General features: G+C 38.1%; 1 protein-coding gene and 1 non-coding gene across 3 annotated transcripts in view; one reads left to right on the top strand and one right to left on the bottom strand.

Annotated features, from left to right (window-relative positions):
* The window catches only part of LOC143650546 (olfactory receptor 7G2-like), a 99,599-nt gene that overhangs the window by 18,353 nt on the left and 59,640 nt on the right, over positions 1 to 21,606 (bottom strand). Inside the window, exon 2 of one of the 2 annotated variants that reach the window (XM_077121444.1) lies at positions 999 to 1,090. The exons of the other annotated variant lie outside the window; for it this stretch is intronic. Coding sequence (XP_076977559.1) covers positions 999 to 1,009 — 11 coding nt within the window. The 5' untranslated portion in view covers positions 1,010 to 1,090. The remainder of the gene's footprint in view (positions 1 to 998; positions 1,091 to 21,606) is intronic. 2 annotated transcript variants of the gene reach the window in all.
* Positions 6,852 to 6,955, top strand: LOC143651051 (U6 spliceosomal RNA). Its single transcript, XR_013159799.1, has one exon. It is a non-coding gene; the product is annotated as a U6 spliceosomal RNA (small nuclear RNA).

The following is a 21,606-nucleotide window of genomic DNA, read 5'->3' as shown; positions in this document are numbered from 1 at the left end:
CTCCAGGACATTTTTTATGCAGGAATTTCTTAGACTTTAAACCAAACGCACATGCAACAAAAGGAAAAATAGCTTGTACCATATAAAACTTTTGTGCATCAGAGGATTTTTTCAAGAAGGGAAAAAGATGACTTAGAGAAAGGGAGAAAATGTTTGGAAACCACATATCTGATAAGGCTATCCTATCCAGAAAAATAAAAAAAGAAACTCTTACAATTCAACAACCAAAAGATACAAACAACTCAAATACATATTTATCCAAGAATGCTTACAAATGGCCAACAAACACATAATAAGATGCTCAACATCATTAGCTATCAGAGAAACATAAATCAAAATACAGTGAGATACCACTGCAAACTCATTACAATGGCTACTATTTAAAAAAAAAAAGAAAATAGGAAGTGTTGGAAAGGAGAGTATGTGGGGAAATATAAATACTTATACATTTTTTATGGGAATAGAAAATGACTCAAGCTTTGTAGAAAACAGTTTGGCAATTTCTGAGAAATTTACGTATAGAATTGTCATATGATCCAGCAGTCTCAATGCCATCTATATGCACACCAAAGTATTGAAAGCAGAGACTTGCACATATATTTGCGTACTTATGTTTAAAATAGCATTATTCACAATTATCAAAAGATGAAAGCAACCCAAATGTCCATCCATAGATGAACTGATAAACCACATGTTCGGAACACTTACAATGCCATCATCCATTATCAAAACTTTTCCACCCCATCAAACAGAAATTTTGTACCAATTGAAACTTAGCTCCTCATCCTTAACCCTAGCTCAGCTCTTTTCTTTATGTTTTCAAATCACTTTACTACAAAAACTGCTTAGGGAGTACAAGAGGCAATAAAACGCAATACAATGAAATATTCTTCAAAATGTCAGCAATGGTACCAAGGCTATTTAAACCAATATGCATCCTTTAAAATTAGAATAACCATTTCATTTAAAAAATTATTGATAAATCTTTACACACATACCTTCCATGCATGGTGTACAATCAGTGGTTCTCAATATCATCATATAGTTGTGTTTTCATCACCTGGATCATTTTTTAGAACAATTTGTATCACTACGAAAAAGAAATAAAAAGAAAAAACTCATACATGCCATATCCCTTACCCCTCTCTCTCATTGACCACCAGTATTTCCATCTACCCAATTAATCTTACCTTTTGTCCCCCCTATTGTTTATTTATTTTTATCCATATTTTTTTACTCATCCGTACAGACCATGGATAAAAGGAGGAACAGACATAAGGCTTTCACAATCACACAGCCACATTGTAAAAGTTCTATCTTTATACAATCATCTTCAAGAATGAAGGCTACTGAAGCACAGCTCAATAGTTTCAGGCACTTCCCGCCAGCCATAAACTAAAAAGGGCTATTTATATAATGCATAGAAATAGCCTCCAGGATAAGTTTCCGACTCTGTTTGAAATCTCTCAGCCACTGAAATTTATTTTGTCTCGTTTCTCTCTTCCCCCTTTTGGTCAAGAAGGCTTTCTCAATCCCTTGATGCTGGGGCATTTACATACAATGGACTACTGAGTGGCTGCAAGAAGGAATGAAGTTGTAAGGCACATAACCAAATGAACCTTGCATTGAATGAAATGACAGAAACAAAAAGAAAAATATTATCATGCCTCACTCACATGCACTAACTAGAATATACTAACTCAGAAAATTGAAATCTAGAGCGTGGGTTACTGGGTGAGACCTATTGTAAAGGGTTCTAGATTGTAAACTTTTACAGGAGTCACATCTATTCAGGAGTTGTAACTAATATTTGTAAATTCTGAGATACTGAGCTATTTGTGTATAACCTGGTTATTCCCTGAAACCAGGTAATAGGACTTACCACAAATCCTTTCTGGTAACTCCATCTCCAATCCTCACAATTCTTCTAATGGCTGCCATTGTATGTTTGTTTCAAACCTCATGTGAGGCCTTATTCACTGGCCTAATACCTTACAGAATCCTGATATGGAATACACCATTCAATGGGATATTATTAGGCCATAAAAAATCATTTTAAGATGATTTTTACTATTTGGGGCCCCTTATCTTCCAAATAAATTTGACAGTTGGCTATTTCATTTTTGCAAAGTGAGTTGTTAGAATTCTGAACAGGGTTACATAGAATCTGAAAAATCATTTTCAGTAGACTAAACATTTCAAAAATACATGAACAACCAACTTCTGTTTTTGTTGTCTATTTTTTCATTTTTATTATTGTTTTTTATTTCATTTGCTTGTGCTTGAATCTTTGTTATTTCTTTCCTTCTGCTTGCTTTCCATTTAGTTTGCTGTTCTTTTTCTATTTCTTCCAGGTATGGTATTAGGTCTTTGGTTTTAGCTCTTTCTTCCTTTTTAATGTAGACATTCAGGATTATAAAGTTCCCTCTCAGCACTGCCTTAGCTGCATCCCATACATTTTCATATGTTATGTTCTTTTTCTCATTCATCTCAGGATACTTCCTGATTTCCCTTTCTGTTTTTTCCTTGACCCACTGACTGTTTCAGGTTATGCTGCTTCACCTCCATATATTTGTGATTCTTCCAATTTCCACCTTTTATTTCCAGCTTCACCCCATTATGATTACAGAAAGTTTCTTTGTGTAATTTCAGTGTTTTTAAATTTTGAGACCTGTCTTGTGGCCCAATATGTGGTGTGTCCTGGAGAATGATCCATGAGCACTTGAAAAATATGCCCTACTGTTTTGGGATGTAGTGTTCTGTATACGTCTGTTAAGTCCAGTTCATTTTCCATATTATTCAAGTTCGTTCTTTCCTTATTGATCCCCTGTACATATGTTCCATCTACTGATGAGAGTGGTTGAACTCTCCAACTATTATTGTACAAATGTAAATTACTCCCTTCAGTTTTTACAGCATTTGTCTCATGTAAATTGGAATACTCTTGTTAGGTGCATAAATGTTTAAGAACGTTATTTCTTTTTGGTGGAGTGCCCCTTTTATTAATACATAATGCCCTTCTTTGTCTCTTTTTTAACAGTTTTGTATTGAAGTCTATTTGTCAGATATTAGTATTGCTACCTGTATTAGTTAGGGTTCTCTAGAGAAACAGAACCAACAGGGAACACTCACAAACATAAAATCTATGAAAGTGTCTCATGTGACCGTGGGAATGCAAAGTCCAAAATCCACAGGGCAGGCTGTGAAGCCAACAATTCCGATAGAGGGTCTGGACGAACTCCACAGGGGAGGCTTGCCAGCCGAAGCAGGAAGAGCCTGTCTCTTCTGAATCCTCCTTAAAGGCTTCCAGTGATTAGATTAAGCATCACTCATTGCAGAAGACACTTGACTTGGTTGATTACAAATGGAATCAGCTGTGGATGCAGCTGACATGATCATGATTTAATTCTATGAAATGTCCTCACCGCAACAGACAGGCCAGCACTTGCCCAACCAAACAGGTACCGCCACTTGGCCAAGTTGACAGATGAACCTGACCATGACACTACCCCACCTCTTTTTTGGTTACTGTTTGCATGGAATGACTTTTTCCAGGATTCCACTTTCAATATATTTGTTTTTTTTGTCTAAGGTGAATATCTTGTAAAAATATACACTAGGACCATTATTTCTACATCCACTCTGCCAGTCTGCATATTTTGATTAGGGCTTTTAATCTATTAATGTTTAGCATTACTACTGTAAAGGCAGCAAGTCCTTCAACCATTGAGAAAAAAAGCATTTGCCAGATCAATAGCTGCATACCAGGCACCAGCAGATGTGTTGATTTACTCAAGCAATGATATCAAATCTGGAGCAGTAGCTGCAATTGGAGTCACCACTTGGTTAAGTTTATGATAATCCACTGTTACTTTCCAAGACTTATCTGTTTTCTGTACAGACCAAATAGGAGAGTTGAAGGGGATGTGGTGGGAATCACCACCCATGCATCCTTCAAGTCCTTAAAGGCAGCACTAATCTCTGCAATCCCTCCAGAAACCTGGTATTGCTTCTAATTTACTGTTTTGCTGGTTAGGGGCAGTTCTAGTAGAGAGACTTGGAGCCCAGCAGATGTTGTTATGTGCCTTCCTATGAGATGTTAAATAAGCCAGAACCTGTGAGAGCCAAGGGAAGCCAAGGGATGAAAGCCAGCCCCAGAGAAGCAAATTGAGGAACCCCTACAGGAACAGAGGCTGAAAGTAATGGAGCTCAGGAGCAAGGGACCAGCAGAAGGCAGCTACATGCTTCCCAGCTGAGAGAGATGCTCGAGACAACATTAGCCTTTCTTGAGTGAAGGTAATCTCTTATTGATGCCTTGGTTTGGACATATTCTTGGACTTAGAACTGTAAATTTGTAGCTTATTCATTCCCTTCATAACAGCCATTCCATTTCTAGTATATTGCATTCCGGCAGCTTAAGAAACTAATACACCAGTTAATAGTCACTTGGAAATTTCAAGTTTGGAATTATATGATTAGTGTTGTTATGAACAAAGTGAGATTACTCAATCATTTGGTAAATTTATGGTCATCCTTTTTAAGAAATCAGCCATACAATTTTCCAAAGTGGCTGCAACATTTTATATTCACACCAGCAATGCATGAAGGTTCCAGTTTCTTTGCATCTTTACCCACACTTTGTATTCAAGAAAATCTTTAATGAATAATAAATAAGGAGTATACATTTAATTTAGCATAATTTTGTGTGGAAGGCATAGGGATAGTAGAGTGGAAATCAGAGGAAGAAGCAACAACATTGCACAGAAGTATGGAGATATTCAAGAGTAAGTGATATAAAGAGGATTTATGGAATTTATGGCTAAGTTATTAGAGATGAGACTGAATATCTACATATAGGACAGACTTTGAGAGTCTAATTTGAAATACTAAAGATTTTATAGGCAATTGAGATCCAGAGCCGAGGTAGTAATTGTAGTTATAATATGAGGAATTTGGGAATGCCAGGAGTAGGAAAAATTGAGTCAAAGGAAATGGGTAGGAGACTATTGAAGGAGTCAAGGAGAGAAATGATGGGTACCTGATTTAAGCCAGTGACAATAGATGGATAGATTTTGGAAGAAAGATGTATTTGTTTTTTATTTTTGTTTGAACAAATTACCAATATTTGTGCCTTAAAACAGTACAATTTTATTATCTTACAGTTCTGGAGGTCAGAAATTTGAAATTGGCAGGGCTGCATTCCTCCTGGAGGTGCTAGAGAAACATCAGTTTCCTGCCTTTCCTAATGTTGTTCTAGTCTGCTAGCTGCCGGAATGCAATATACCAAAATCAGAATGGCTTTTAAAAAGGGGAATTTAAAAAGTTGCTAGTTTACAGTTTTAAGGCCAAGAAAATGTCCAATTAAAATAAGTCTATAGAAATGTCCAATCAAAGGCATCCAGGGAAAGATACCTTGGTTCAAGAAGGCCAATGAAGTTCAGGGTTTCTCTCTCATCTGGAAACGCACATGGCTAACACAGTCACAGTTTCTCCTTCATCTGGAAAGGCACGTGGTGAACACGGTCAGGGTTCCTCTCTCATCTGGAAGGGCACATGGTGAACACAATGTCATCTGCTAGCTTCTTCTCCTGGCTTCCTGTTTCATGAAGCTCCCCGGGAGGCATTTTCCTTCTTCATCTCCAAAGATTGCTGGCTGGTAGACCCAGCTTCTTGTGGCTATGTGGTTCTGCTCTGCTCTCTCTGAATCTCCCATTCTCCAAAATGTTTCCTCTTTTATAGGACTCCAATAAATCAATCAAGACCCACCCAAATGGGTGGAGACATGTCATCACCTAATCCAGTTTAACAACCACTCTTGACTAAATCACATCATCCAGGGAGATGATCTGATTACAGTTTCAAATATACAGTATTGAATAGGGATTATTCTAGCTTTATGAAATGGGAATTTGATTAAAACATGGCTTTTCTAGGGGGCATGCATCCTTTTAAACCAGCACAAATGTCTAGAGGCTTCAGGCATTCCTTGGATGCCCCAACCACCATTTTCAAAGCCAGCAGTATAGAATCATCAAGTATCTCTTTCTTTCTATCTATAGCTTCTAACATCCTCTCTCAAGGACCATTTGTGACATTAAGGATAATTGAAGATAATCTCCTCGTATCAACAGCCTTAATTTAATCACAGCCACAAAGTATTTTTTGCCATGTAAGATTCCAGGGATTAGGATGTGGATTTTCTAGGAGGTCATTATTTAGCTACCATAAGAAATGTGTGTCAGTTAAAATTGGCAAACGCTAATCAGTAAATTCTGATAAGAATGGGGAGGGTTTCTCTCATAACACTACTTGCCTAGTTTTTATTTCACCTGATCATCTTATGAGCCTGTGTCAAAGAAAGATGGGGTTGCACCACACAGTCACATTTGGTGGAAATTAGAGAAAAGAGAATATATGATTTAGCATTATATAGATGAACAGAGGCACTGTCAGGCAGCAGCCCAACTGGATTCTGAGGCTCAAGTGGTATTAGGATTTCCTTTCAGTTTATCAGCATTATTTTCTCAAACAAGCTACACCCACCTGGAAAAAGACGTGAAAACCAACAGTTTTCACAACTCACACCTCCCAGCTTCACTACTAAAAAAGGACCTGAATTTATTTTCCTCTTTATTTACATTTATATGAACTAACCAGATAAGTAAGTCTACAGAAACAGAAAGAAGAATGGAGTTTGCTAGGTGAGGGTAAGGAAAGGAATGGGGAGAGACAGCTTAATGAGTACAGGATTTCCTTATAGGATGAAGAAAATATTTTGAAAGTAGATAGAGGTGTTTGAAAATTAACGTACTAAAGTTCAATTAATTTTACACTTTAAAATGGCTAGCTTTGTACTTGCTTTGGCAGCACATATACTAAAACTGGAATAATACAGAGATTAGCATGGTCCCTGCACAAGGATGACACAAAAATTCGTGAAGCGTTCCATATTAAAAAAGAAAAGAAAAAATGGGTAGCTTTATTTTATTTGAATTTCACCTCACTACAAAAAAGATGGGGGGAGTGGACATAATATACCTCACTGACAAAAGTACATATGTGAAATAAGTAAATGATGTATGTAAGTACATATCTGAGAAAAGTATCATTCAAGCAGAAGGTACAGATGATACCAAGACCCTGAGGTAAGGGGATGTCTGGAGGGAGCCTCGCTGGGAAAGATGGCAAAGAGAGCACAGTAGAAGAGGAAATCAGAGAAGTAGAGGTGAGGGGCTTTCTCTGGTATTTGAAGGACATTTGTAATTATTTTCTCTGAGTGAACTGAGGAGTCATTGCTGCATATTTAAGTAGAAAATTTACATGCTCTGACTTAGGATGATAAAAATCATTCTGGATGCCACTTTGAATATCAACTGAAGGAAGTGCGGAAACTTGCTTTTAGCCAACTTCAACAATCTAGGTGAGATATGACTCTATTACCCAAGATGGGGAGATAGTGAAAATGTAACCGAGAAATTAGGATTTAAGGGATGATTTTGATTACTGAATCATATACCTTTTCAATCTCTAGGATATTAAAGTAGAGAGGGGGAAACACCTGAAATCCCTAAATTGGAGTTCAGCTGCCCTGATATCTGAAATGATTGTAAAACGCTTATCTTGTGCTTTTGTGACTGTAAGGCTTTTACTCCTTTTATCTGATCGTTTTCTTGTAGGGGAAAGGCCCTAATGCTAATGAAGAATTTGAAGTCAGCCCTTAACTAGCTTCAGTTCTGGACATTTGTAAATCACATCAGCTAGACTCTGCAATTGAAAGAAAACTTGTCCCCCTTCCTTTGGCTTAAACTTTTAGTACTGAAGTGATCATTCTGCCTCCCCTCCTGTCAGCTTATGTTCTCCTATTGAAATGATAATGATAAAAACTAGCTCCTTTTCTGCTTAGAACTTGTTATTCAAAATGACCTCATCTCTCTTTGCTAAAATTCTTTTAAAATTTTGAACCTCCTAAACTCAGGGAGACAGATTTTGGACCACTAGGCCATCTGTTCTCCTACTACTTGCCTAGTAATAAACTCTTTCTCTCTTTGACACCCTGGTGTCTCAGGAATTGGTTATTGAGTGTGTCAGGCAAAAGAATCCACAGGCTTTGTCCAGTAACAAAAGGGTTGAGAAGTGGTTAGTTCAAGCAATTTTGAAGGTAGAGTCAAGAAGAATCATTGTCAGACAAGATATTGGTGTGAAAGAAAGAAAGCAGCCAAGGACGCCTACTGGGTTTGGAGACTGAATAGCCAAACAATGGAATTGAATCACTTGAGATAGGGAAGACATTTTTACTGTGGGTGGAGCAACTGGGGAAGGAAGGGGGACATCAGAAGTTGACATTTTGAAATGTCAAAATTGAGATATTTCTTTGACATCCCAGTAGAATCAGGAACTTAGGTGAGAGGTCTCCACTGGAGACATAAATTAGGGGGCCATAACCATATAGGTAGTATTTGAGGCCATGAACCTGGTTGGGGGCACCAAAGAAGCACGTGTAAATAGAGAGGTAGCCCAGGGGCACAACTCTTGGGCACTCAAGGAGAAGAGGAGTAACCTGCAGAGGAGATTGAGGGGAAGATGGGGAGAACCGTGAGGCAGTAGGAAAACCAGGAGACATGATGTTCTGAAAGACCAGTAGAGTACATGAATTACTCAAGGCTCTGGTGAGGAGAGAAGCCAGTCTCCACAACAGGAGTAGGTGGGAATCCTTGCTAGGGACAGGTCCTTCCTAGACTGAGCCAGAATGGTGTTGCAAAGAAGATTCTTTGATTTTGTTGAACTCATGATGTTCCTGATGGCTTGGGAGTCAGGTAGGGTTCCAGGTCCCATTGACAAGTTTCTTTAAAGACATTTTTCTTTTTTGTGAAAAAAAAAAACATATATAGAGAAAATCAACAAGTTTCAAAGTTCATCACAACAATTAGTTGTAGAACAGATTTCAGATACTGGTATGGGCTGCAATTCCACAATTTTAGGCTTTGAATTCTAGCTGCTCTAAGATACTGGAGACTAAAAGAAATGTTAATATAATAATTCAGCAGTCATACTCATTTGTTGACCCCAACCTTCTCTGTATAACTTTACCATCACATTTGATCCTTCTCCCAGTCTTTAGGAGTATTTGGGCTATGCCCATCCTAATTTTTTTATGTTGAAAGAGGCTGTTGATAATATGGGTTAGGGGAATGGAACTAGCTGCTCTGGAGAGGCTGGTCCCTCTAGGTTTCAGGACTTATCTTGTCCAAGGACCCATCTGGAGGTAGTAGGTTTCTGGAAAGTTACTCTAGTGCATGGAACCTTTGTAGAATCTTATATAATTAGATGTTCTTTAAGATTGGCAGGAATGGTTTTGGTTGGGGTTTGGCAAGCTATGATAGCTAACACTGTCTGACTGATGCTTGCATAAGAATGACCTCCAGATAGCCTCTGGACTCTATTTGAACTCTCTCAGCCACTGATATCTTATGTGTTACACTTCTTTTCCCCCTTTTGGTCAGGATAAAATTGTTGATCCCACAGTGCTAGAGCCAGGTTCATTGCTAGGAGTCACCTCCCATGGCACCAGGGAGACTTTCAGTCTGGATGTCATGTTCCACATAGAAAGGAGGGCAAAGATTCCACTTGCAGAGTTGGGCTTAGACAGAGAGGCCACATCTGAGCAACAAGAGAGGTCCTCCAGAACTAACTCTTAGACATACCTGTAGGTAGGCTAAGCTCCTCTGCTACATACATAAGCTTCACAAGAGCAAGCCTCAAGATCAAGGGCTTGGCCTATTGATTTGGGTGTCCCTAATGTATTGGGGTTTCCCTTGTGGTAAGGTTTAATAGTTCTGTATTTTATCTCCCATCCCTCAAGAGACTTTGCCAATACTTTTTTTTTTATCTGTTTAATATACTCTGGAATGTATCCAGGCATTATATTAAGTTACACAGGATTAAAGGCCCTCATTCTCATTCTGAGCTCCGTGTGTTTGAATTATTTAAATTATCTATCCAGACAGGTTGAGTTAGATTACGTGCGACAGAAAATTTAGGTTCTGGAAAAAATAAAACTTTCTTCTTTCTTCCTTTGATCTCAAGGAGCAGACGAGGTTCTAAAGTACTGAAAATGTCTTCCTCACCTCTGTATTCTGAATTACCTTAATCCTCATCTGATTGGCTTCATTCTTATCTCTAAATACCAGATTATACATATATAAAACAGCCTCTCAAAATCCAAAAATAACAATTACCACTCCACACTAAATCTGATTGCTATAAGAGCTTACAATCTAGGCCCCTGTTTTCTCATAAATATTTTCTAAATGAGATCATACAATATTTTGTTTCTGGTTTATTTTGCCTCACCAGATTTGTTCCACAGGTTCATTAACAATGTTGCATGCCTCATAACTTCAGTCATTTTTGTACAGCACAATATTTTATCATATGTATGCACCATCATTCACCAATCTATTTCTCTGTCAGTGCATTCTCAAGCCAATTCCATTCATTGGCTTCAAAGTCAATTCCATTCAATTCCATTCAAAGTCAACAGTTCATCAACACTCTCAATTTTAGATAATTTCATTATTCCCAATAACAAGAAAACAAATAAACACACCCTCATCAAATAGAAAATACAAACCTCCCATTAACTCTTGTCCTTCCCCCCATTATTTGCTCCTGGTGTTGCGGTGGTACTGTTGATGTTTTCTTGTTAAACTCACCCATAGCATGCAATAGCAGTTTTCCCCCATACAATGAACTTACACACTCTTTGTACACTTTTTGTACAAGATTCATACATTTCCAGTAGTTCACGTAATAACTTATTTGTATTTGTAGTGTTAATTGGCAGGACACATAGATCTATACAATCCCGTTCAATCATGTTCACCTTCATTATGGCAATATTACTTACGGACCCACTAGTGAACTGCCTTCACTTCTATCTATTCCCTTACATTTAAGTTCAATCTCATTACCTAACCATTCACCCATCTCTAGCTTCCAAATACTTCTAGGTCCCTTATATGCTGTATTGCATTGATTCATTTTCTTGTGTTGAACCATCGTTGCATTCCTGGCATAAATCCTACTTGGTCAAGGTGTATACTTCTTTTACTGTGTTGTTGGATTCGATTTGCTAATATTTTGTTGAGAATTTTTGCACCTATGTTTTTAGGGAGGTTGGCCTGTAATTTTCCTTGCTTATAGCATCTTTATCCAGTTTTGGTATTAAAGTGATGTTAGCTTCATGAAATGAGTTAGATAGTGTTCCTTTTTTGCTCAGTTTTTTTGGAAAAGTTTGAGCAAGATTGATGTTAGTTCTTTTTGGAATGTTTGATAAAATTCCCCTGGGAAGCCATCTGGCTTTCTTTGTAGGAAGATTTTTGATGACTGATTGAATCTCTTTACTTATGATCGGTTTGTTGAGATTTTCTGTTTCTTCTTGAGTTACTGTAGCTTGTTCAGATGTTTCTATGAATTTGTCCATTTCATCTAAGTTATCTATCTTGTTGGTATACAGTTGTTCATAGCATCCTCATTATCTTTTTTTTTTAATTTCTTCATGATTTGTAGTAACAACCCCCATCTCTTTTTTTTTATCTTATTTGCATCCTCTCTCTTTTTATCTTTGTCAGCCTTGTTAATGGTCCATCAATTTTACTGTTTTCTTAATTGTTTTATAGATTCAATTGTTTTTTTTTGTTCTCCCATTCATTTAACTTTAATCCTTGTTATTTCTTTTTGCTTTATAGATTCTATTGTTCTTTTGTTCTCCCATTCATTTAACTTTAATCCTTGTTATTTCTCTTCTTCTATTTGCTTTGGGGTTAGTTTGCTGTTCTTCCAGGGGAGCAGTTCAGTCCTTGGTTTTTACTCTTTCTTCCTTTTTAATAAAGGCACTTAGGGCAATAAAGTTCCCTCTCAGCCCAGCCTTTGCCACATCCCATAAGTTCTGATGTGTTTTATTCTCATTTCATTCATCTCCAGATAGCTGATTTCTCTAGCAATTTCTTCCTTGACCCACTGGTTGTTTAAGAATGTTTATTTAATTTCCATATATTTGTGAAAGTTCTCATTCTTTGGTGGTTATTGATTTCCACCTTCATTCCATCATGATCAGAGAAAGTGCTTAGAATAATTTCAATGTTTTTAAATTTATAAAGATCTCTTTTGTGCCCCAACATATGATCTATCCTGGAGAATGTTTCATGAATACTAGAGAAGAATGTATATCCTGGTATTTTGGGGTGTAGCAGCATATATATATATATATAGGTCATGTCTAATTCATTTACAGATTGTTAAGTCTTCTATTTCCTTGTGGATCCACTTTCTGGTTGTTCTATCTATAGAGGAGAGTGGTGTATTGAAGACTTCTATTATTGTCATAATGTCTATTCCCCCTTGAGTTTTGTCAATGTTTGTCTCATGTACTTTAGGGCTCCTTGATTGGGAGCACAAACATTTATGATTGTTTTTTCTTCTTGGTCAACTCTCTCTTTTATTACTATATAGTGTCGTTCTTTGTCTCTTATGATGTCTTTACATTTAAAGACTATTTTGTTTGATATTTTTATAGCTACACCTGTTTTCTTTTGGTTACAGCTTGCATGGAACTTTTTTTTCCATTCTTTCTCTTTCCATCTATTTGTATCTTTGTGTCTAAGATGAGTCTCATGTAAGCAACATATAGCTCGATTATATTTCTTAATATTCTGCCAATCTGTATCTCTTAATTGGTAAGTTTAATCTGTTAACATTCAAAGTTATTACTGTAGAGGCATTTCTTGAATTCACTATCTTATCCTTTGGATTTTATTTGTCAATCTATATTTTCCTTTCCCTCTTTCTCTTTTATCCTTTAAGTTACCCTTACTAGTAGTCTTTAATCCTGCACCCTCCACCAGACCTTCTTCTTTTCAGCCAACAGAACTTCCTTTAGTATTTCTTGTAGGACTGTTCTCTTGTTGACAAATTCTCTCAGCATTTGTTTGTCTTTGAAAATTTTAATCTCTCCCTCAGTTTTGAAGGACAGTTTGGCTCGGTACAGAATTCTTGGCTGGAAGTCTTTCTCTTTCAGGATCTTAAATATATCATACCACTGCCTTCTTACCTCCATAGTGCCAATTGAGTAGTCTGAATTCAGTCTTATATGGTTTCCCTTGCATGTAGTAGATTGTTTTTCTCTTACTGCTTTCAGGATTTTTCTGCTTCCTTTCAACATTTGACAGACTGATTAGTATGTATCTTGGGGTAGGCCTATTTGGATTTATTCTATTTGGAGTTTGTTGGGCTTGTTTGATTTCCATATTTATGGCTTTTATAATGGCTGGGAAGTTTTCTCACCATTTTATCCTCAACTAATCTTCCTAACCCTTTACTCTTCTCTTCTACTTCTGGAACAACCATGATTCTTATATTTGTGCACTTTGTTTTGTTCATCATTTCCCTGAATTCAAATTCAAATTTTTCCATCTTTTTTCACCATTTGCTCTTTTGTGTGTTTGAAATCATTTCTCCTGCCCTCTAGTTCACTTATTCATTCTTCTGCCTCTTCAAATCTGCTGTTGTTTGTCTCTAGTATATTTTTCATTTGGTCTACAACTTCTTTAATCTCTGTGATATCTGCTATTTTTCTGTTTATTCTTTCAAATTCCTCTTTATGCTCTTCTAGTGTCTTCTTGATCACTTTTATCATTAGCCATCCTATTGATTTTATATAGTAGAGTTATATGAACAATTTTGATTAGTTGTTCCAAAGTCTGTGCCTCCTCCAGTATTTTAATTACATTGTTAAGCTGGGCTATATCTGTCTGCATCTTCATATGCTTAGGTACCTTCTGTTGTCTTGAAGGCATATAAATATCCTGATAGGGTTACTTGGAGGTTGATTTCCTTCAGTAGTCTAAGGCTTTGTATTTGTAGGGTGGATGTGGAGCAGGATGTGGGGCATGGGGCAGGGCACAACAGTGGCGTGACAGGTTGCAGCACGGGTATAGGCACAGGCCAGGGATGCTACACTGGTGCCTGTGAGTATGGGGTGCAGGGCAAGGCATTGTAGAGGTGTTGTACGGGAGTCATGGGGACAGGGCACAGTTCAGGCATGCCTTAGAGTGCCAGAGTAAGGTGTGGCATGGGGGACACAGAGGTGTGGCGTTGTGGGAGGCAGACATAGGGGGCTGTGAGGATCCACAAGGGCTGGTATACAGGCAGAATATGGGTGGGTATCAGGGCACAGAGGTCGGGCACAGGGAGGGCATGGCACCGGTGTGTCCTTGTGCAGAGAGAAGGGCCTGGGGAGCTGGGATGCAGATGCTTGAGTGCACAGGGGCAGGGTACAGGTTGTGGGCATTGCAGGACGTGGGTCATGGGTGTGTGATATCGGGTGGGTGGAGCCCTGGTGTGGGTGTGCAAGTGTGGTGAGGTTTGGAACAGGGATGCACATATGTGCAGGGTAGGGGCTATAGAGCACAGACGCACACATGAGCACCTGCTAGACATGGAGCAAGGCTTTTGCGCCATGGGGTGGAGCAAGAGTGTGCGTGTGTATGGGGTAGGGTTTGTGGGGTGCAGGGGTTAAGAGGTTGATGCACCATGGAGTGCCTGGTGGAAAGGATGTGGCTGAGCACATGCACTGGTCTGGGGCTGGGGCTCCTCTCTGCTTGTGTGCAGAGCTCAGTTGCAGTGGGGTGGGATTGCACCTGCTTGGGCTGGGAGCGAATGTGATCTATCAGGTCAGTGCTTGCCCAGGGCTGGAGGACATGGCGAGGTTATGTGAGTGCGCGTGCACAGATCTGGGAGGATTGGATGCTGATGTACGCAAGTGCAGAGCTCAAGGGGGCATAGCGGGGTTGCAGGAATGTATGCTCTGGGGTGGGAGTGGCCTGAGCATGGAGGTGAGTATCAATAGCCTGGATGTACAGGTGACTGCCTGCAAGGGGCAGGGAAGGGGAGGGGAAAGTCAAGGAGTGCTCAGCTCTCGGGACAGGCAGTGCGCAGCTCTTGGAACAGGCAGGGCAAGACTGCACTTGTGCATGACAGGTGGGTAGGGCTTGGGCGAGCATGAGCACCCGTGCGGGATGGGATTATGAGGTGGGGTTGTGGGGCGGGATGCGTGGCAGATGTTCAAGGCTGGGGTGCTTGGACCACAGTGGGGGTGCAGGTGATGGTATAGAGGTACATGGGGTGGGGGGTGAGTCACAGGCTACGGAGCAGGGGTGGCATGCATGAGGGTAGCACATTCAAAAGACGTGGCTTGGCTTACTTCCTTGTCCCTGTCTCCCTGTCCATGCACTCCTGAGGGCTCCCAGCTTCCATTTGGAAAGGGGCGACTTAGACTGTTGGCACTAGCTGGAAGATCTCTGGTTCGCTGTGTCTCAATTCTTCAGCTTTTGCAATCAGGTCCTCCCTATGTGGTGTAGAAGACCCTCCCAGGTCACTTGTAGCATGGAATCACCATCCCAGTCACCTTACCGTTACTTATCTAGCTGTTCCTTGGAGCAGGAGTGAACTTGACCTATCCTATTCTGCCATCTTCCCAGAACTTCTCTATAAAGATTTCATAAAGCAAAGTTTTACATTAGTTTTCTCATCTCCTCCAATAATATCATATAGCCATGACCATATAGGGAACAAGCATATAACAGGAGACTTGGTATCTTATGAACTTGCATCTTATCTCCTTCTATAGGAAATGAAAATGAAAATGAAACTCAATCATAGATCCATTTTCCCCTTTGGATATTGCTGCAAACTTGGAGGTTGTAAATCTGTACTTCCAACTTCCATTTCCCCCCTGCTCATTCTCTCTTCAACCAACCATATCTGCAGACTTTGTGCCTCCACCACAATCACTCTTCTTGAGGTCTGCAGTAACCTTGTACCCCCATAAATTCTAAGGGACATTCCCAGGCTGCAAACTCCTTGATTTTTCAGTAGTGAAGTCATTAGTGATTGCATGCTATTTCTTCAAATAGATGTACTTCTCACAATCAAGACATGATGGACCAATATGCCCCATAATCGTGCAAAGATTACTTAACCAAAATACATTTTTCCTTTGTGAACATGGGGTTCTGCAGTTCAAGGCTATTGGGGGTCCTTGAATCATTAACACATTCATCAGGGAGAAACTTCTAACCTTGATATTAAACCCTGTGAAGCAGTGGCAAGAGTTAGGGCAGTAACTTCAGGAGCACATGGGGCCCTGGGAGATTTCCTTAAAGGAAGGTAAGGGAACTTCTTTAATCTCCAGGAGAATGAACTTCTTCACTGAAAATGTGTGAACATACTAAATAAAGGAGGGCTTTGGAAGAAAGAAATTCATCTCTTTCCACAGCTACCTTTAGGGAGCTAGAATTAGAAAGTTTCCTCTCTATTATTTTCTCCTTATCCCTGGGAGGCTGCTATTTTCAAAAGTAGAATGACAATAGAACAGTTTATTTAATGAGGCGCCCTGAAAGTCATTCCTAGAGGTCTTGGAAACTTTAAATAAGCTCCCAGAGCCCCCAAGGCAAATCATCTTGGGCTCCCCAAAGATCTAAGTAATTCCCTGCCTGGACCATCTCCAAGTACTTCCTGTGAAAAAGTCATTGTAGGAGAAGGGCAACCAGGGACTCCCAGTTTGGCATCTGAAAGAGACAGTACACCTTAGTGAGCACTGCGTGGGGAAAGAAAGAAACGATGGAGGGAAAACTTTACTTAGACTCAAGGGCCCAACAAATAAGTGTCTGTTTATACAGGAAGAATGGTTCTCAACGTGTAGTCCCTGAACCAAACACATCAGCACCACCTGGGAGCTTGTTAGAAATGCACTTCCTTGGTCTCCAACCCAGATCTATTGAAGTAGGAACTCTGCGGTTAGGGATGAGCCACTTATACTTAATAAGCCCACCAGGTAAATTTTTTGCCCAGCTAAAGTTGGGGTGAGGATAACTGCCCTAGGAGATTAATTAAAATAAATCCATGAGGGTTCCACACAAGGTACATTTTCACCACCACAAGCTAATCTGCAAATTACATTTGTTTTTGTCTTTGCAATGCTGATACTTTTTCCATTGTGCATCTTCCTGCATTTGTTGAAATTGGCAGAAAATTAAAATACGTATGCTTGATAGCAATAATCTTTTATACATTCCTTAATTAGCATTTCTCAATGTTTCCATGTTGAATTTAAAAATCAACATCATTTATCATTTTAAAGATATATCCTTGTTTTTCCAGTTTGAGAGCTTGCACCAATTTCTCCTCTTCTACACTTAACATTGCACCATTTGCCTCAGCCTGCTAAAAATGATCAGATACATAAGTATTTGCATTATAAGTATAAACATTATTTTGTCACAGCATATTGTTCTTAAGATACAGACATGTGCATTTAATATTTTATATCAAATATGGCAATTCTAGTTATGAAAGTAATTTGTCAATTATTTTTTCTATTAAATTTGGCAACTATAAGTCTAAGTTTTATTTAATATTTGTTGCACATTTATTGAGCACTTACTGTTCAAAACCATGGAAATGGTTTTTTTATGGTGAGCAAAAAAAGAAGCAGTACCTGAATACATGAAGTTCACATTTTGGATGATAAGGAAGGGGGACAGACATATATGAATTAAACAGCTCCCTAAAATAACATGACTATGATAGAGGCAGTAAAAGGAACTGCAGGTGATTGAGAAGTGGAAGGAGGAAAGGTAAGGCATATTTAAGTGGAGAGGTAAGTGATGAGTTGGAGTTAAACTGCACGCTGAGGGAATGAAAATTATTCCAGATGGCCTGGAACAGCCTAGCTTTCATGGGTATATTGACCACCTCCCAAGAGCCACTAGAAGCCAGGTAGGATGTGCAAACATACACTGGCTAGAATAAAAAATACTGTAACAATTCCTTTTTTCTTATGTTCTGTAATAATTTTTTAAGTTATTTTTCTTTGAATATCTTAAGTTATTATAAAACTAACTCACTCCAGAAACTTAAGATATTTTTGATCACTTAATTACTTTTCATCTGTTAATAATTCATTCCATAGCTCCATCGTAAGTTGCAAAAATTTACATTTTCCCAGAGAGGAGAAAAAAAGGTTTGATCTCTTTGAGATTCGCACATTTTAAACAAGGTTAAAGATTAGGAGAGTTTATTATACCCATATTTATTCTCATTTATTTAATTCAGTGATTTATATATTCATTTGCTTTTTCAATTAATGAATTTCTGTGGGTTTTTAATTCTCTGATTTAAATGATCTTGATTTTTATTTGTTATGTTTTCTTAGTATCGGATTCATCATATTTAATTAACTATTTTATGGTAGTAAAATACAAGCAATCATTCATGGAAATTAAAAAAACAGCAAAAATATTGAGTAAACAATATAATCACAATTAACTTCAATTTATTACTCCTTTTAAATATAAACAATACTATCATTTTATCCCTAATCTCCAAACCTTTTCCATTTGTGCTATGTGTAGAGTTAGAAAAATCTTTATATCCTGAAATTTTGTATTAATTATATATTCTCATCTGTAGTGTAGGAATGTGTGGTTCATGCTTTAAATTCCTGGCTGCAGGAGGACTCAATAATTGAAACTTATTATTTTTTAAGCTCTTCTCTTTATGACAAATATTTTAAATATTCAGTCTTCTCAAGAAATAGCATAGAATAGTGGTTACAAGTATGGGTTCAGATTGCATGGGTCTGGGTTACCTGCATTTGGTTTTTGGCTTCACTGCTTTACAATTTGGGTGACCTAGGAAATGTCACTATTATTATATTTTCACCACAGTATTTTAGCTATTACCTCAAATTCTTTCCTGAGTTCTGTTACATCATTTCTGAGCTTTTGTAATTCTGATTTATGTTGTTCCTTTATGACTTATATTTTAATGTCTTTTACATTGTTTTAATGTAGATCATAATTTTGATCTGTTTTGTGGGTATCTTTTACTGGCATGCTTTATTTTCTGTAGGGAAGTTATTCTGGGTCTTATTCTTTAGCAAACTTCTTGTTGCTACTTTTCTGTTGCTCACCTTTATGTGAAATATATTTTCTTGAACTTTTAGAATAAGGTAAGGTTCAGGAAAGCTTTTCTAATTTGACAGAGCTCCTGTTCAGTTCAGTGTTCAAAAATACAGTGATTTATTTTCTCAGTTTTCTGAGATCTGGGCTCTTCTACTTTGGACTGGACATGCAGACTGTAAAAGAAATATAATACACACTACATATGCAATTTAAAATTTCTAATAGCCATGTTTAGAAAGGTGGGTGGAAAACATTAATTTAATGACATATATAACCCAATACATCCAAAATATTTCCATTTCAACATGCAATGAAGATAAGCAACTATTAATGAGATATTTTACTTTTTTGTACTGTCTTTAAATTCTACTTTTACAGAACATCTCAATTTGGATGTTAAATTTTCATTAGAAATACTTGGTTTGTGTTTGGAGTTCATAAAACTTACAGTTGAAAAACTATATTCACCTATCTGAATTGTTCCAAACACATGTTCTTCACTCCCGTTAGCAACATTTCAGATGTTCGATAGACACATGTGGGCAATTCAAGTCTAGACCTTCTCTTTCCCTGTCTTTTTTCAGACTCAGTTATGATTCAACTCCAGAAGTTTCTCTTCAGTGTATTAGTGTGGCTTGAAATGGACCCTGGTGGGTCAGTTTTAAGAACTCTTCTCTCCTTTTTACCCTGGATCCCTCACTCATTGCATTTTTAATGCAGTTTGTTGAGATTTATAGTCACAGACCATACAATCCATCCAAAGTATACAAACAGTGGCTCACAGTATCGTCACAGAGTCATGCGTTCATTACCATGATCAATCTGAGAACGTTTTCATTAGCCCAAAAAGAAAAACAAAAAAATATAATTATAAAAGAAAACCCAAAACATCCTTTACTCTTATTTTTGTGTGTGTACTATATGGTGGCATCACATTTCATTATTTTTCAATATGAGTATCCAGTTTTTGCAGCACCATTTGTTGAAATTTTCTTTTGTTTTGTTTGTCTGTTTTGCTTGTTTGTTTTCTGGGAAGTGCATGGACCAGGAATTCAATCTCGGTCTCCACATAGCAGGCAAAAATTCTACCACTGAACTATGCTTGCACCCCCAATATCCCTTACACTTTATCCACCCTAGGCCAGTTTGAAACTATTATGTGCCTAAGAAAAGCCATGTTTCAAACCTGATCCAATCTTATGGGGGCAGCCATTTCTTTTAATCCTGATTCAATATTGAAGGGCAGAAATTTTTAAATGTATTATCTTCATGGAGCTTTTACCCACCCAATTGAGGGTGTGGCCTTTTGCTTAGATGGAGATGTGGCTCCATCCAACCAAGGTGGATTTTGATTAGTTTTTTGAGGTCCTTCAAAAGGGGAAACATTTTGAAAAAACCTCAGATGCAGATGCTGGGAGAACAGCTGTTTCAGAGCTGATAGAAACATAGATGTTTGAAGTTGCTTGGAGGGCCACAGAGAGAGCAGGTGCTTAGACATGGGCAGAGTCCAGCAGATGTCACCATATGCCTTCCCATGAGATGCTAAGCAAGCCAGAACCCAGAGATGTGTCCTGGAGGAAATAAGTGAAGGCCCACAGATGCCTAGAGAAGAAACCACAGGAAATAAAGGCTTAAAGCAAGAGAGTCCAAGAGGAAGGGGCCAGCAGATGCCAACCATATGCCTTCTCAGCTGACAGAGGGGTTCTGGATCCATCAGCCTTCTTGAGACAAGGTATCGATCCCTGGACGCTTTAGTTTGGACATTTTTATAGCCTTAGTACTGTGATCTTGCAACTTAATAAATTTCCTTTTTAAAAGCCATTCCACTTCTGGTATATTGCATTCTGGCAGCATTTACCAAACTAATATACAGCCCTATTGTGGAACCCTAGTATTGGTATGGTACATTTGCTACCATATATGAAAGAATGTTAGGATCACTTTTGCAATAGATACATTTTTCCCGTATGCACTCTATCACTAACTCCTTGTCAAAATGTCATATATTTCTTCTTATTTATATTTGTTCTGTTAATCATAATCATCACCCACCACAAGGCTCACTGTTATATCCCTCCATATTTTAACCTCTATTTTTTCTTCTGGTGGCATACATGACTGTAAACAACCCTTTTCAACCACACTCACATACACGTAAGAATTATTACTTATACTTACAATAACATGCCACCATCACCTCTATCCATTTCAAAATTATTAAGTTCAACCTAGATAAAAATTCTACACATATTAAGCAACCACTCTCCATTCTCTAGCCTCATTCTATCTCCTGGCTATAGATATTCTAGAGTTTTTTTTTGGGGGTGGGGGTGCATGGTCCAGGAACCTCGATTTTTTTCCTATGAGTTTACATATTATAATTAGTTCATGTTAGATAAATCATACAATATTTGTTTTTTGTGTCTGACTTATTTCACTTAGCATAATGTCCTCTAGATTCATCCATTCTGTCAAGTGCTTTCATGAATTCATTCTTTCTTACAGCTGAATAATATTCCATCGTATGTTTATACCATATTTTGTTTATCTGTTCTTTGGTTGATGGACACTTAGGTTATTTCCA

This window comes from Tamandua tetradactyla, chromosome 11 (assembly GCF_023851605.1).
Source record: "Tamandua tetradactyla isolate mTamTet1 chromosome 11, mTamTet1.pri, whole genome shotgun sequence".
In the NCBI taxonomy this organism is placed as follows: Eukaryota; Metazoa; Chordata; class Mammalia; order Pilosa; family Myrmecophagidae; genus Tamandua; species Tamandua tetradactyla.
The sequence above is the reverse complement of the archived record's forward strand: the minus strand, read 5'-3'. Positions and strand labels throughout refer to the sequence as shown.